At 55.9% G+C, this 18,341-nt stretch overlaps 1 protein-coding gene across 5 annotated transcripts in view; it reads right to left on the bottom strand.

Annotated features, from left to right (window-relative positions):
- Positions 1-18,341, bottom strand: part of PDE3A (phosphodiesterase 3A) — a 611,920-nt gene that overhangs the window by 48,426 nt on the left and 545,153 nt on the right. For 4 of the 5 annotated variants that reach the window (XM_073650585.1, XM_073650586.1, XM_073650587.1 and 1 more), the window contains 4 exons: positions 12,156-12,404; positions 11,616-11,761; positions 9,938-10,059; positions 4,111-4,327 (listed from right to left, as the gene is read on the bottom strand). In XM_073650585.1, coding sequence (XP_073506686.1) covers positions 4,111-4,327; positions 9,938-10,059; positions 11,616-11,761; positions 12,156-12,404 — 734 coding nt within the window. The remainder of the gene's footprint in view (positions 1-4,110; positions 4,328-9,937; positions 10,060-11,615; positions 11,762-12,155; positions 12,405-18,341) is intronic. The other variant, XM_073650589.1, reaches the window with a different exon arrangement.

Genomic DNA, 18,341 nt, shown 5'->3' with positions numbered 1-18,341 from the left:
TAGCACTGACCCCTCACCCGCTGCACAGCACTGACCCCTCACCCGCTGCACAGCACTGACCCCTCACCCGCTGCACAGCACTGACCCCTCACCTGCTGCGCAGCACTGACCGCTCACCCGCTGCACAGCACTGACCCCTCACCCGCTGCACAGCACTGACCCCTCAACCGCTGCACAGCACTGACCCCTCAACCGCTGCACAGCACTGACCGCTCACCCGCTGCACAGCACTGACCCCTCAACCGCTGCACAGCACTGACCGCTCACCCGCTGCACAGCACTGACTCCTCTCCCGCTGCACAGCACTGACTGCTCACCCGCTGCCAGCACTGACCCCTCACCCGCTGCACAGCACTGACCCCTCACCCGCTGCACAGCACTGACCCCTCACCCGCTGCACAGCACTGACCCCTCACCCGCTGCACAGCACTGACCCCTCACCCGCTGCACAACACTGACCCCTCACCCGCTGCACAGCCCTGACCCGTCACCCGCTGCACAGCACTGACCCCTCACCCGCTGCACAGCACTGACCCCTCACCCGCTGCACAGCACTGACCGCTCACCCTCTGCACAGCACTGACCCCTCGCCCGCTGCACAGCACTGACCGCTCACCCGCTGCACAGCACTGACCCCTCACCCGCTGCACAGCACTGACCCCTCACCCGCTGCACAGCACTGACCCCTCACCCGCTGCACAGCACTGACCCCTCACCCGCTGCACAGCACTGACCCCTCACCCGCTGCCAGCACTGACCCCTCACCCGCTGCACAGCACTGAACCCTCACCCGCTGCACAGCACTGACCCCTCACCCGCTGCACAGCACTGACCACTCACCCGCTGCACAGCACTGACCACTCACCCGCTGCACAACACTGACCCCTCACCCGCTGCACAGCCCTGACCCCTCACCCGCTGCACAGCACTGACCCCTCACCCGCTGCACAGCACTGACCCCTCACCCGCTGCACAGCACTGACTCCTCACCCGCTGCACAACACTGACCCCTCACCCGCTGCACAGCACTGACCCCTCACCCGCTGCACAGCACTGACCCCTCACCCGCTGCACAGCACTGACCCCTCACCCGCTGCACAACACTGACCCCTCACCCGCTGCACAACACTGACCCCTCACCCGCTGCACAGCACTGACCCCTCACCCGCTGCACAGCACTGACCCCTCACCCGCTGCACAGCACTGACCGCTCACCCTCTGCACAGCACTGACCCCTCGCCCGCTGCACAGCACTGACCGCTCACCCGCTGCACAGCACTGACCCCTCACCCGCTGCACAGCACTGACCCCTCACCCGCTGCACAGCACTGACCCCTCACCCGCTGCCAGCACTGACCCCCTCACCCGCTGCACAGCACTGACCCCTCACCCGCTGCACAGCACTGACCCCTCACCCGCTGCACAGCACTGACCCCTCACCCGCTGCACAGCACTGACCCCTCACCCGCTGCACAGCACTGACCACTCACCCGCTGCACAACACTGACCCCTCACCCGCTGCACAGCCCTGACCCCTCACCCGCTGCACAGCACTGACCGCTCACCTTCTGCACAGCACTGACCCCTCGCCCGCTGCACAGCACTGACCCCTCGCCCGCTGCACAGCACTGACCCCTCACCCGCTGCACAACACTGACCCCTCACCCACTGCACAGCACTGACCCCTCACCCACTGCATAGCACTGACCCCTCACCCGCTGCACAGCACTGACCCCTCGCCCGCTGCACAGCACTGACTCCTCACCCGCTGCACAACACTGACCCCTCACCCACTGCATAGCACTGACCCCTCACCCACTGCATAGCATTGACCCCTCACCCGCTGCACAGCACTGACCCCTCACCTGCAGCAGAGCACTGACCCCTCACCTCCTGCACAGCACTGACCGCTCACCCGCTGCACAGCACTGACCCCTCGCCCGCTGCACAGCACTGACCCCTCGCCCGCTGCACACCACTGACCCCTCACCCGCTGCACAACACTGACCCCTCACCCACTGCACAGCACTGACCCCTCACCCACTGCACAGCACTGACCCCTAGCCCACTGCATAGCACTGACCCCTCACTCGATGCACAGCACTGACCGCTCACCTGCTGCACAGCACTGACCCCTCACCCGCTGCACAGCACTGACCGCTCACCTGCTACACAGCACTGACCCCTCACCCGCTGCACAGCACTGACCGCTCACCTGCTGCACAGCACTGACCCCTCGCCCGCTGCACAGCACTGACCGCTCACCTGCTACACAGCACTGACCCCTCACCTGCTGCACAGCACTGACCCCTCACCCGCTGCACAGCACTGACCCCTCACCCGCTGTACAGAACTAACCGCTCACCCGCTGCACAGCACTGACCCCTCACCCGCTGCGCAGCACTGACCGCTCACCCGCTGCACAGCACTGACCCCTCACCCGCTGCACAGCACTGACCCCTCGCCCGCTGCACAGCACTGACCCCTCACCCGCTGCACAGCACTGACCCCTCACCCGCTGCACAGCACTGACCCCTCACCCGCTGCACAGCACTGACCACTCACCCGCTGCACAGCACTGACCCCTCGCCCGCTGCACAGCACTGACCCCTCGCCCGCTGCACAGCACTGACCCCTCGCCCGCTGCACAGCACTGACCCCTCGCCCGCTGCACAGCACTGACCACTCACCCGCTGCACAGCACTGACCCCTCACCTCCTGCACAGCACTGACTCCTCACCCGCTGCACAGCACTGACCCCTCACCCGCTGCACAGCACTGACCCCTCACCCGCTGCGCAGCACTGACCGCTCACCCGCTGCACAGCACTGACCCCTCGCCCGCTGCACAGCACTGACCCCTCACCCGCTGCACAGCACTGACCCCTCACCCGCTGCACAGCACTGACCCCTCACACGCTGCACAGCACTGACCCCTCACCTGCTGCACAGCACTGACCACTCACCCGCTGCACAGCACTGATCCCTCACCCACTGCACAGCACTGACCCCTCACCTGCTGCACAGCACTGACCCCTCGCCCGCTGCACAGCACTGACCCCTCGCCCGCTGCACAGCACTGACCACTCACCCGCTGCACAGCACTGACCCCTCACCTCCTGCACAGCACTGACTCCTCACCCGCTGCACAGCACTGACCCCTCACCCGCTGCACAGCACTGACCCCTCGCCCGCTGCACAGCACTGACCCCTCGCCCGCTGCACAGCACTGACCACTTACCCGCTGCACAGCACTGACCCCTCACCTCCTGCACAGCACTGACTCCTCACCCGCTGCACAGCACTGACCCCTCACCCGCTGCACAGCACTGATCCCTCACCCACTGCACAGCACTGACCCCTCACCTGCTGCACAGCACTGACCCCTCGCCCACTGCACAGCACTGACCCCTCACCCGCTGCACAGAACTGACCGCTCACCTGCTGCACAGCACTGACCCCTCACCCGCTGCACAGCACTGATCCCTCACCCGCTGCACAGCACTGATCCCTCACCTGCTGCACAGCACTGATCCCTCACCCACTGCACAGCACTGACCCCTCACCTGCTGCACAGCACTGACCCCTCGCCCACTGCACAGCACTGATCCCTCACCCACTGCACAGCACTGACCCCTCACCTGCTGCACAGCACTGATCCCTCACCCGCTGCACAGCACTGATCCCTCACCTGCTGCACAGCACTGATCCCTCACCCACTGCACAGCACTGACCCCTCACCTGCTGCACAGCACTGACCCCTCACCCACAGCACTGATCCCTCACCCGCTGCACAGCACTGATCCCTCACCCGCTGCACAGCACTGATCCCTCACCCACTGCACAGCACTGACCCCTCACCTGCTGCACAGCACTGACCCCTCGCCCACTGCACAGCACTGACCCCTCACCCGCTGCACAGCACTGACCCCTCACCCGCTGCACAGCACTGACCCCTCGCCCACTGCACAGCACTGACCCCTCACCCGCTGCACAGCACTGACCGCTCACCTGCTGCACAGCACTGACCCCTCACCCACTGCACAGCACTGATCCCTCACCCACTGCACAGCACTGACCCCTCACCCGCTGCACAGCACTGACCCCTCACCTGCTGCACATGGACGCAGCTTCCTGTAGCGGCTCTGGCAGATCGGGGGCGCTCTTGCTACATGTTAGGGTCTTGTGCAGGTTCAGCCCCAGCCGTCCGCCATCACCGGTGTCTGCGAACGGTGGGGGGAAGGATTTTACTGTCGGACTGGGGGCCGGCGACCCAGGAATGGGAGAGTGACACGGGGAGGAGAGCGGAGAGATGCTGGGAGGAAGACCTGCGGAGAGAAGACACAGGGTCAGCGCAGAGACCACGGCACAGAGACCACAGCACAGAGACCACGGCACAGAGACCACGGCACAGAGACCGCTGCACAGAGACCACGGCACAGAGACCGCGGCACAGAGACCGCGGCACAGAGACCACGGCACAGAGACCACGGCACAGAGACCATGGCACAGAGACCGCGGCACAGAGACCACGGCACAGAGACCACAGCACAGAGACCACGGCACAGAGACCACAGCACAGAGACCACGGCACAGAGACCACGGCACAGAGACCGCTGCACAGAGACCACGGCACAGAGACCACGGCACAGAGACCGCAGCACAGAGACCACGGCACAGAGACCACGGCACAGAGACCGCGGCACAGAGACCGCGGCACAGAGACCACGGCACAGAGACCACGGCACAGAGACCGCGGCACAGAGACCACGGCACAGAGACCACGGCACAGAGACCGCGGCACAGAGACCACAGCACAGAGACCTCTGCACAGAGACCACGGCACAGAGACCACAGCACAGAGACCTCTGCACAGAGACCACGGCACAGATACCGCAGCACAGAGACCTCTGCACAGAGACCGTGGCACAGAGACCGCGGCACAGAGGCTGCGGCACAGAGACCGCAGCACAGAGACCTCTGCACAGAGACCGTGGCACAGAGACCGCGGCACAGAGGCTGCGGCACAGAGACCACGGCACAGAGGCTGCGGCACAGAGACCACTGCACAGAGACCGCGGCACAGAGACCACTGCACAGAGACCGCGGCACAGAGACCACGGCACAGAGGCTGCAGCACAGAGACCGCGGCACAGAGGCTGCGGCACAGAGACCACTGCACAGAAACCGCGGCACAGAGACCACTGCACAGAGACCGCGGCACAGAGACCTCTGCACAGAGACCACTGCACAGAGCCTGCAGCACAGAGACCACAGCACAGAGACCACAGCACAGAGCCTGCAGCACAGAGACCACGGCACAGAGACCACTGCACAGAGACCACGGCACTGAGACCACGGCACTGAGACCACTGCACAGAGACCACGGCACAGAGACCACTGCACAGAGCCTGCAGCACAGAGACCACGGCACAGAGACCACGGCACAGAGACCGCAGCACAGAGACCACTGCACAGAGACCACGGCACAGAGACCACTGCACAGAGACCGCAGCACAGAGACCTCTGCACAGAGACCACTGCACAGAGACCGCAGCACAGAGACCGCAGCACAGAGACCGCGGCACAGAGACCGCGGCACAGAGACCACTGCACAGAGACCACTGCACAGAGACCGCAGCACAGAGACCACTGCACAGAGACCGCAGCACAAAGACCACTGCACAGAGACCGCGGCACAGAGACCACTGCACAGAGACCGCGGCACAGAGACCTCTGCACAGAGACCACTGCACAGAGACCACTGCACAGAGCCTGCAGCACAGAGACCACAGCACAGAGACCACTGCACAGAGCCTGCAGCACAGAGACCACGGCACAGAGACCACTGCACAGAGACCACGGCACTGAGACCACTGCACAGAGACCACGGCACAGAGACCACTGCACAGAGACCACTGCACAGAGACCACTGCACAGAGACCACGGCACAGAGACCACGGCACAGAGACCGCAGCACAGAGACCACGGCACAGAGACCACGGCACAGAGACCACGGCACAGAGACCACTGCACAGAGACCGCAGCACAGAGACCTCTGCACAGAGACCACTGCACAGAGACCGCAGCACAGAGACCTCTGCACAGAGACCACTTCACAGAGACCGCAGCACAGAGACCTCTGCACAGAGACCGTGGCACAGAGACCACGGCAGAGACCTCTGCACAGAGACCGTGGCACAGAGACCGCGGCACAGAGACCACGGCACAGAGACCGTGGCACAGAGACCACGGCACAGAGACCGTGGCACAGAGACCACGGTACAGAGACCGCGGCACAGAGACCGTGGCACAGAGACCACTGCACAGAGACCGTGGCACAGAGACCACGGTACAGAGACCGCGGCACAGAGACCGTGGCACAGAGACCACTGCACAGAGACCACTGCACAGAGACCGTGGCACAGAGACCGCAGCACAGAGACCACGGCACAGAGACCGCGGCACAGAGACCACAGCACAGAGACCGTGGCACAGAGACCACTGCACAGAGACCGCGGCACAGAGACCACTGCACAGCAAAGGATCAGCTCTGGAGGATAAGACATGGTGTAACAGCAGAATAGTGAGTGCAGCTCTGGAGGTGACTGGAGGATAAGACATGATGTAACAGCAGAATAGTGAGTGCAGCTCTGGAGGTGACTGGAGGATAAGACATGATGTAACAGCAGAATAGTGACTGCAGCTCTGGAGGTAACTGGAGGATAAGACACGATGTAACAGCAGAATAGTGACTGCTGCTCTGGAGGTGACTGGAGGATAAGACATGATGTAACAGCAGAATAGTGAGTGCAGCTCCGGAGGTGACTGCAGGATAAGACATGATGTAACAGCAGAATACTGAGTGCAGCTCTGGAGGTGACTGGAGGATAAGACAGGATGGAACACTGGGCTCACTAGGTGACAGGCACTAATGCCGCATTGTGATGATGGATGATTGCTGTCACCCTGATATCGAGCACAGGAGCACTATGAATTGTGACTCAAGGCCACAGGGAGAAGAGCTGACAATCTCTTCTTTCCATTTGCTCTCCCCCCTGTGATGCAGCCTCCCCTGTGATGCGGCCCCTCCTTTGATGCGACAACCCCCAGTGATGCGGCCCCTCTTGTGATGCGGGCCCCTCCTGTGATGCGGCCCCTCCTGTGATGCGGCCCCCTCCTGTGATGCGGCCCCCTCCTGTGATGCGGCCCCCTCCTGTGATGCGGCCCCCTGCTGTGATGCAATCCCTCCTGTGATGCGGCACCCTCCTGTGATGCAGCCCCTCCTTTCATGCGACTCCTCCTGTGATGAGGCCCCCCCCCAGTGATGCGGCCCCTCTTGTGATGCAGCCCCCTCCTGTGATGCGACCCCCTCCTGTGATGCGGCACCTCCTGTGATGCGGCCCCTTTCTGTGATGCGGCTCCCCTCCTGTGATGCGGCCCCCTCCTGTGATGCGGCCCCCTCCTGTGATGTGGCCCCTCTTGTGATCCCATATACCAGATATGAATATTGGGCTGTTAGTGACAGGTGTAGGCTCTATAGATATGTGATGCGGCCCCTCTTGTGATGCAGCCCCTCCTGTCATGCGGCCCCCTCCTGTGATGCAGCCCCCTCCTGTGATGCAGCCCCTCCTGTGATGCGGCCCCCTCCTGTGATGCAGCTCCCCCCCAGTGATGCGGCCCCCTCCTGTGATGCAGCCCCCTCCTGTGATGCGGCACCTCCTGTGATGCGGCTCCCCTCCTGTGATGTGGCCCCTTTCTGTGATGCGGCCCCCTCCTGTGATGTGGCCCCTCTTGTGATCCCATATACCAGATATGAATATTGGGCTGTTAGTGACAGGTGTAGGCTCTATAGATATGTGATGCGGCCCCCTCCTGTGATGCAGCCCCTCCTGTGATGCGACTCCCCCTGTGATGCGGCTCCCCCCAGTGATGCGGCCCCTCTTGTGATGCGGACCCCTCCTGTGATGAGGCCCCTCCTGTGATGCAGCCCCCTCCTGTGATGCAGCCCCTCCTGTGATGAAGCCCCCTCCTGTGATGCAGCCCCTCCTGTGATGCGGCCCCCTCCTGTGATGCAGCTCCCCCCTGTGAGGCAGCCCCCCCCAGTGATGCGGCCCCCTCCTGTGATGCAGCCCCCTCCTGTGATGCGGCCCCCTCCTGTGATGCGGCTCCCCTCCTGTGATGTGGCCCCTTTCTGTGATGCGGCCCCCTCCTGTGATGTGGCCCCTCTTGTGATCCCATATACCAGATATGAATATTGGGCTGTTAGTGACAGGTGTAGGCTCTATAGTTATGTGATGCGGCCCCTCTTGTGATGCAGCCCCTCCTGTGATGCGGCCCCCTCCTGTGATGCAGCCCCCTCCTGTGATGCAGCCCCTCCTGTGATGCGGCCCCCTCCTGTGATGCAGCTCCCCCCTGTGATGCAGCCCCCCCCCCAGTGATGCGGCCCCCTCCTGTGATGCAGCCCCCTCCTGTGATGCGGCTCCCCTCCTGTGATGTGGCCCCTTTCTGTGATGCGGCCCCCTCCTGTGATGTGGCCCCTCTTGTGATCCCATATACCAGATATGAATATTGGGCTGTTAGTGACAGGTGTAGGCTCTATAGTTATGTGATGCGGCCCCCTCCTGTGATGCAGCCCCTCCTGTGATGCGACTCCCCCTGTGATGCGGCTCCCCCCAGTGATGCGGCCCCTCTTGTGATGCGGACCCCTCCTGTGATGAGGCCCCTCCTGTGATGCAGCCCCCTCCTGTGATGCGGCCCCTCTTGTGATGCGGCTCCTCCTATGGTGCCATATACCAGATATGAATATTAGGTTGTTAGTGACAGGTGTAGGCTCTATAGATATGGGAGACATATTTTTGGCATCGTGGCGCAGTGACGAGCGCAGCGCACTCGCTTGTATTGCTGTGCGGCCGGCACATTAGACGAGAATTAATATCGACCACGTGGATAACGTTGTATACACCATGTCTCATATATAGAGAAAGCTAAAATCATTATAGAAATATGGGTTAATATCTCCCGCTTGGGACCTCCAGGGGCGCAGATATCCTCAAGATCGGGGATCTCATACTTTTTGGTACCTGAGCCACCATCTCACTTACTGGCCCCCATCTGAGGTCCCCGGAGGAGGTCGGTGGGAGCGGCTGGTAACAGCAGGTTCAGGCATAGACCCCATGATCAGTGCTGGGAGATACAGCGCGCTGTAAGGACTGCGCCGTTTCCTGATCGGAGCGCCCCCCTCCTGCAGATCTGCGCCATTCCTGTGACATCAGGTCTAGCACCTTTCTTGTGTTCCCCCTGTTATTTATGTGCCTGTACACACTGTGTTGTCTCGTCCCCTCTGTAACATCTCTTGTATATTTATCCGCGCGGCCTAATTGTGGGATTAATGATACAAAATGTAACAGCTTCGTTCCTCTTACTCTATAAACCGCCCCCTGAAGCCTCGTGAGCCCCACGTTACCAGTAACGGGCGTCCGATCGGCCTGTCATAGGCGATCGGTGGCAGCTAGTGGAGCTTGGCGGTGACTGTACCGGAGAATATATATATACCTGTGAGCTGGGATCGGAGGTGTATATACCATACGCTCACTGGGAAGTGCCCAATAACCGGCCTAGTAGTGAGAGCAGCCGCGGCCTCGTCCATCAATCGTCAGTCAGTTGTGTGATTGACCTGACGATTGGTGGCAGCGGTGGGATCAGTAGTGTCGGTCCCTGACGATTGGTGGCAGCAGTAGGATCAGTAGCGCTGTCCCTGAAGATTGGTGGCAGCGGTGGGGATCTTCCTGACGACTGTTCTCAGGACTGACACACTGGCACGCAGCGGGGGCTGACAACCTCGGAGCTCGGGGTGATGGCGGCGGTCAGTGGTTGTCTGCCATGAGAGGCAATCCTGGGAGTCAGAGCAGCGCTGCAGTGTCGTCGCTTTGTCTCACCTTGTCTCCGCTTTGAGTTCAGGTGATTGATGGAGGACACGATGAAGGGTGAGGAGAAGGAGCGGCTCTTACTGATGCCCCCCGGGGGACCGCTGCTCCACGTCTCTGTGATGGCGCTGCAACTAATCACAATCATTAACAGACACAGTCACAGCGGTGAGAAAATATCTGTAACAGACCCTCAGCTGTGAGGACGACATCAGGACAGACAGACACACTGTAACAGACCCTCAGCTGTGAGGATGACATCAGGACAGACAGACACACTGTAACAGACCCTCAGCTGTGAGGATGACATCAGGAAAGACGGACACACTGTAACAGACCCTCAGCTGTGAGGACGACATCAGGACAGACGGACACACTGTAACAGACCCTCAGTTATTAGGACGACATCAGGACAGACGGACACACTGTAACAGACCCTCAGCTGTGAGGACGACATCGGGAAAGACGGACACACTGTAACAGACCCTCAGCTGTGAGGACGACATCAAGACAGACGGACACACTGTAACAGACCCTCAGTTATTAGGACGACATCAGGACAGACGGACACACTGTAACAGACCCTCAGTTATTAGGACGACATCAGGACAGACGGACACACTGTAACAGACCCTCAGCTGTGAGGACGACATCAGGACAGACGGACACACTGTAACAGACCCTCAGCTGTGAGGACGACATCAGGACAGACAGACACACTGTAACAGACCCTCAGCTGTGAGGACGACATCAAGACAGACAGACACACTGTAACAGACCCTCAGCTGTGAGGACGACATCAGGACAGACAGACACACTGTAACAGACCCTCAGCTGTGAGGACGACATCAGGACAGACAGACACACTGTAACAGACCCTCAGCTGTGAGGACGACATCAGGACAGACAGACACACTGTAACAGACCCTCAGCTGTGAGGACGACATCAGGACAGACAGACACACTGTAACAGACCCTCAGCTGTGAGGACGACATCAGGACAGACGGACACACTGTAACAGACCCTCAGCTGTGAGGACGACATCAGGACAGACGGACACACTGTAACAGACCCTCAGCTGTGAGGACGACATCAGGACAGACAGACACACTGTAACAGACCCTCACCTGTGAGGACGACATCAGGACAGACGGACACACTGTAACAGACCCTCAGTTATTAGGACGACATCAGGACAGACGGACACACTGTAACAGACCCTCAGCTGTGAGGACGACATCAGGACAGACAGACACACTGTAACAGACCCTCAGCTGTGAGGACGACATCAGGACAGACAGACACACTGTAACAGACCCTCAGCTGTGAGGACGACATCAATACAGACAGACACACTGTAACAGACCCTCAGCTGTGAGGACGACATCAGGACAGACAGACACACTGTAACAGACCCTCAGCTGTGAGGACGACATCAGGACAGACAGACACACTGTAACAGACCCTCAGCTGTGAGGACGACATCAGGACAGACAGACACACTGTAACAGACCCTCAGTTATTAGGACGACATCAGGACAGACGGACACACTGTAACAGACCCTCAGCTGTGAGGACGACATCAGGACAGACAGACACACTGTAACAGACCCTCAGTTATTAGGACGACATCAGGACAGACGGACACACTGTAACAGACCCTCAGCTGCGGTGTTGGGGATCACGTACCTTGTGTCGCCGGGTTTGATGCTGCCGCTGCGTTCTCTCCGGCACGGCGCCGGCTCGTGGGTGGGTAAGCCGGTGGCAGAGGTGGTCGTGGTCCACGTGGAGGAGACTCTGCGCAAAAAGCCCGATGGAAGACTTCTCCGTAACCGCTGGAGGACAACAAGAAACACAATGACGCCTGCGCCAAACACTGCCTCTGCTCTAGTCACATCCAGAGCTGCAGGCACCGTCCTCTCATCAAAAACAACTGGAAACAGAAGACCAGAGGTAACAGCAGAATAGGGAGTGCAGCTCTGGAGGTGAATAGAGGATAAGACATGATGTAACAGCAGAATAGTGACTGCAGCTCCGGAGGTGACTGGAGGATGAGACATGATGTAACAGCAGAATAGTGAGTGCAGCTCTGGAGGTGACTGGAGGATAAGACACGATGTAACAGCAGAATAGTGACTGCAGCTCCGGAGGTGACTGGAGGATGAGACATGATGTAACAGCAGAATAGTGAGTGCAGCTCTGGAGGTGATGCTTCTGCCCGCGGTTTACCTTTGGTATGGTCATTTTGTCGCCCTTCTCGGACCCTTCCTCTGAGTCGGAGCAGGCGTACGTGTCGCAGACATTCACTCTGGCCTTGTGGATCGGCTGGAAGTTGAGCTGCGCACTTAGAAGATTACTGACCGCCCGTAATGAAGTGCAGACATGGGGGGGCAACGAGGGGTCAGCGAGGAGGTCAGTGATGAGACCATGGGCCTCCCCCATAACAGCGATATCGACATTGATGGTGGTACCTGAGGACTGGAAGAAGAGACGATGAGAACAAGGCAGATCCATGTGCAACATATCATCCCCCACAAGCACTAATGTAACATGACATTCCACCTGCAGCCACCACTAGGGGGAGCTCACAGCACACAGTGTACACAGCTCCCATAGAGATACATTATACATTCAACCTGCTGTCACCACTAGGAGGAGCTCACAGCACACAGTGTACACAGCTCCCATAGAGATACATTATACATTCTACCTGCAGTCACCACTAGGAGGAGCTCACAGCACACAGTGTACACAGCTCCCATAGAGATACATTATACATTCTACCTGCAGTCACCACTAGGAGGAGCTCACAGCACACAGTGTATACAGCTCCCATAGAGATACATTATACATTCTACCTGCAGTCACCACTAGGGGGAGCTCACAGCACACAGTGTACACAGCTCCCATAGAGATACATTAAACATTCTACCTGCAGCCACCACTAGGGGGAGCTCACAGCACACAGTGTATACAGCTCCCATAGAGATACATTATACATTCTACCTGAAGTCACCACTAGGAGGAGCTCACAGCACACAGTGTACACAGCTCTCATAGAGATACATTATACATTCTACCTGCAGTCACCACTAGGAGGAGCTCTCAGCACACAGTGTATACAGCTCCCATAGAGATACATTATACATTCTACCAACAGTCACCACTAGGGGGAGCTCAGAGCACACACTGTATACAGCTCCCATACAGATACATTATACATTCTACCTGCAGTCACCACTAGGGGGAGCTCACAGCACACAGTGTATACAGCTCCCATAGATGTACATTATACATTCTACCTGCAGTCACCACTAGGGGGAGCTCACAGCACACAGTGTATACAGCTCCCATAGAGATACATTATACATTCTACCTGCAGTCACCACTAGGAGGAGCTCACAGCACACAGTATATACAGCTCCAATAGAGATACATTATACATTCTACCTGCAGACACCACTAGAGGGAGCTCACAGCACACAGTGTATACAGCTTCCATAGAGAAACATTAGATCTGAAGTCACCACTAGGAGGAGCTCACAGCACACAGTGTATACAGCTCCCATAGAGATACATTATACATTCTACCTGCAGTCACCACTAGGTGGAGCTCACAGCACACAGTGTATACAGCTCCCATAGAGATACATTATACATTCTACCTGCAGACACCACTAGGGGGAGCTCACAGCACACAGTGTATACAGCTCCCATAGATATACATTATACATTCTACCTGCAGACACCACTAGAGGGAGCTCACAGCACACAGTGTATACAGCGCCCAGAGAGATACATTATACATTCTACCTGCAGTCACCACTAGGGGGAGCTCACAGCACACAGTGTATACAGTTCCCATAGATATACATTATACATTCTACCTGCAAACACCACTAGGAGGAGCTCACAGCACACAGTGTATACAGCTCCCACAGAGATACATTATACATTCTACCTGCAGACACCACTAGAGGGAGCTCACAGCACACAGTGTATACAGCGCCCAGAGAGATACATTATACATTCTACCTGCAGTCACCACTAGGGGGAGCTCAGAGCACACAGTGTATACAGCTTCCATAGAGATACATTATATATTCTACCTGCAGTCACCACTAGGAGGAGCTCACAGCACACAGTGTACACAGCTCTCATAAAGATACATTATACATTCTACCTGCAGTCACCACTAGGAGGAGCTCTCAGCACACAGTGTATACAGCTCCCATAGAGATACATTATACATTCTACCAACAGTCACCACTAGGGGGAGCTCAGAGCACACACTGTATACAGCTCCCATACAGATACATTATACATTCTACCTGCAGTCACCACTAGGGGGAGCTCACAGCACACAGTGTATACAGCTCCCATAGATGTACATTATACATTCTACCTGCAGTCACCACTAGGGGGAGCTCACAGCACACAGTGTATACAGCTCCCATAGAGATACATTATACATTCTACCTGCAGTCACCACTAGGAGGAGCTCACAGCACACAGTATATACAGCTCCAATAGAGATACATTATACATTCTACCTGCAGACACCACTAGAGGGAGCTCACAGCACACAGTGTATACAGCTTCCATAGAGAAACATTATATCTGAAGTCACCACTAGGAGGAGCTCACAGCACACAGTGTATACAGCTCCCATAGAGATACATTATACATTCTACCTGCAGTCACCACTAGGTGGAGCTCACAGCACACAGTGTATACAGCTCCCATAGAGATACATTATACATTCTACCTGCAGACACCACTAGGGGGAGCTCACAGCACACAGTGTATACAGCTCCCATAGATATACATTATACATTCTACCTGCAGACACCACTAGAGGGAGCTCACAGCACACAGTGTATACAGCGCCCAGAGAGATACATTATACATTCTACCTGCAGTCACCACTAGGGGGAGCTCACAGCACACAGTGTATACAGTTCCCATAGATATACATTATACATTCTACCTGCAAACACCACTAGGAGGAGCTCACAGCACACAGTGTATACAGCTCCCACAGAGATACATTATACATTCTACCTGCAGACACCACTAGAGGGAGCTCACAGCACACAGTGTATACAGCGCCCAGAGAGATACATTATACATTCTACCTGCAGTCACCACTAGGGGGAGCTCAGAGCACACAGTGTATACAGCTTCCATAGAGATACATTATATATTCTACCTGCAGTCACCACTAGGAGGAGCTCACAGCACACAGTGTACACAGCTCCCATAGATATACATTACACATTCTACCTGCAGTCACCACTAGGGGGAGCTCAGAGCACACAGTGTATACAGCTTCCATAGAGATACATTATATATTCTACCTGCAGTCACCACTAGGAGGAGCTCACAGCACACAGTGTATACAGCTCCCATAGATATACATTACACATTCTACCTGCAGTCACCACTAGGGGGAGCTCACAGCACACAGTGTATACAGCTCCCATAGAGATACATTATACATTCTACCTGCAGTCACCACTAGGAGGAGCTCACAGCACACAGTGTATACAGCTCCCATAGAGATACATTATACATTCTACCTGCAGACACCACTAGAGGGAGCTCACAGCACACAGTGTATACAGCTCCCATAGAGATACATTATACATTGTACCTGCAGTCACCACTAGGAGGAGCTCACAGCACACAGTGTATACAGCTCCCATAGAAATGCATTATACATTCTACCTGCAGTCACCACTAGGAGGAGCTCACAGCACACAGTGTATACAGCTCCCATAGAAATGCATTATACATTCTACCTGCAGTCACCACTAGGAGGAGCTCACAGCACACAGTGTACACAGCTCTCATAGAGATACATTATACATTCTACCTGCAGTCATCACTAGGAGGAGCTCTCAGCACACAGTGTATACAGCTCCCATAGAGATACATTATACATTCTACCTGCAGTCACCACTAGGGGGAGCTCACAGCACACAGTGTACACAGCTCTCATAGAGATACATTATACATTCTACCTGCAGTCACCACTAGGGGGAGCTCACAGCACACAGTGTATACAGCTCCCATAGATGTACATTATACATTCTACCTGCAGTCACCACTAGGGGGAGCTCACAGCACACAGTGTACACAGCTCCCATAGAGATACATTATACATTCTACCTGCAGTCACCACTAGGAGGAGCTCACAGCACACAGTATATACAGCTCCAATAGAGATACATTATACATTCTGCCTGCATTCACCACTAGTAGGAGCTCACAGCACACAGTGTATACAGCTCCCATAGAGATACATTATACATTCTACCTGCAGTCACCACTAGGAGGAGCTCACAGCACACAGTGTATACAGCTTCCATAGAGAAACATTATATCTGAAGTCACCACTAAGAGGAGCTCACAGCACACAGTGTATACAGCTCCCATAGAGATACATTATACATTCTACCTGCAGTCACCACTAGGTGGAGCTCACAGCACACAGTGTATACAGCTCCCATAGAGATACATTATACATTCTACCTGCAGTCACCACTAGGAGGAGCTCACAGCACACAGTGTATACAGCTCCCATAGAGATACATTATACATTCTACCTGCAGTCACCACTAGGGGGAGCTCACAGCAGACAGTGTATACAGCTCCCATAGATATACATTATACATTCTACCTGCAGTCACCACTAGGGGGAGCTCACAGCACACAGTGTATACAGCTCCCATAGAGATACATTATACATTCTACCTGCAGTCACCACTAGGGGGAGCTCACAGCACACAGTGTATACAGCTCCCATAGAGATACATAATACATTCTACCTGCAGTCACCACTAGGAGGAGCTCACAGCACACAGTGTATACAGCTCCCATAGATATACATTATACATTCTCCCTGCAAACACCACTAGGAGGAGCTCACAGCACACAGTGTATACAGCTCCCATAGAGATACATTATACATTCTACCTGCAGACACCACTAGAGGGAGCTCACAGCACACAGTGTATACAGCGCCCAGAGAGATACATTATACATTCTACCTGCAGTCACCACTAGGAGGAGCTCACAGCACACATTGTATACAGCTCCCATAGAGATACATTATACATGCTACCTGCAGTCACCACTAGGAGGAGCTCACAGCACACAGTGTATACAGCTCCCATAGAGATACATTATACATTGTACCTGCAGTCACCACTAGGAGGAGCTCACAGCACACAGTGTATACAGCTCCCATAGAGATACATTATACATTCTACCTGCAGTCACCACTAGGAGGAGCTCACAGCACACAGTGTATACAGCTCCCATAGAGATACATTATACATTGTACCTGCAGTCACCACTAGGAGGAGCTCACAGCACACAGTGTATACAGCTCCCATAGAGATACATTATACATTCTCCCTGCAGTCACCACTAGGAGGAGCTCACAGCACAGTGTATACAGCTCCCATAGAGATACATGATACATTCTACCTGCAGCCACCACTAGGGGGAGCACACAGTGTATACAGCTCCCATAGAGATACATTATACATTCTACCTGAAGTCACCACTAGGGGGAGCTCACAGCACACAGTGTATACAGCTCCCATAGAGATACATTATACGTTCTACCTGCAATCACCACTAGGAGGAGCTCACAGCACACAGTGTATACAGCTCCCATAGAGATACATTATACATTCTACCTGAAGTCACCACTAGGGGGAGCTCACAGCACACAGTGTATACAGCTCCCATAGAGATACATTATACGTTCTACCTGCAATCACCACTAGGGGGAGCTCACAGTACACAGTGTATACAGCTCCCATAGGGATACATTGTACACTGTACCTGCAGTCACCACTAGGGGGAGCTCACAGCACACAGTGTATACAGCTCCCATAGAGATACATTATACATTCTACCTGCAGTCACCACTAGGAGGAGCTCACAGCACACAGTGTATACAGCTCACATACAGATACATTATACATTCTACCTGCAGTCACCACTAGGAGGAGCTCACAGCACACAGTGTATACAGCTCCCATAGAGATACATTATACATTCTACCTGCAGTCACCACTAGGAGGAGCTCACAGCACACAGTGTATACAGCTCCCATAGAGATACATTATACATTCTACCTGCAGTCACCACTAGGAGGAGCTCACAGCACACAGTGTATACAGCTCCCATAGAGATACATTATACATTCTACCTGCAGTCACCACTAGGAGGAGCTCACAGCACCTCAACTACTCAGTAAACTAACTTTCCCTTGTTCCCTCCTTCTAAATGTCATTCAGAATCTGCTCCCTCCTCTTCCTCTGTCTCCACATCCTCCATGCACATGGTTAAACATGCAAACCAACTCCACGCAGAAAACTCTTAAAAAACTCTCCA

This window comes from Phyllobates terribilis, unplaced genomic scaffold (genome assembly GCF_046119375.1).
Source record: "Phyllobates terribilis strain yellow unplaced genomic scaffold, ASM4611937v1 Scaffold_10__3_contigs__length_209671492, whole genome shotgun sequence".
Lineage (NCBI taxonomy): Eukaryota > Metazoa > Chordata > Amphibia > Anura > Dendrobatidae > Phyllobates > Phyllobates terribilis.
This window is presented reverse-complemented; position numbering and strand designations above follow the sequence as displayed.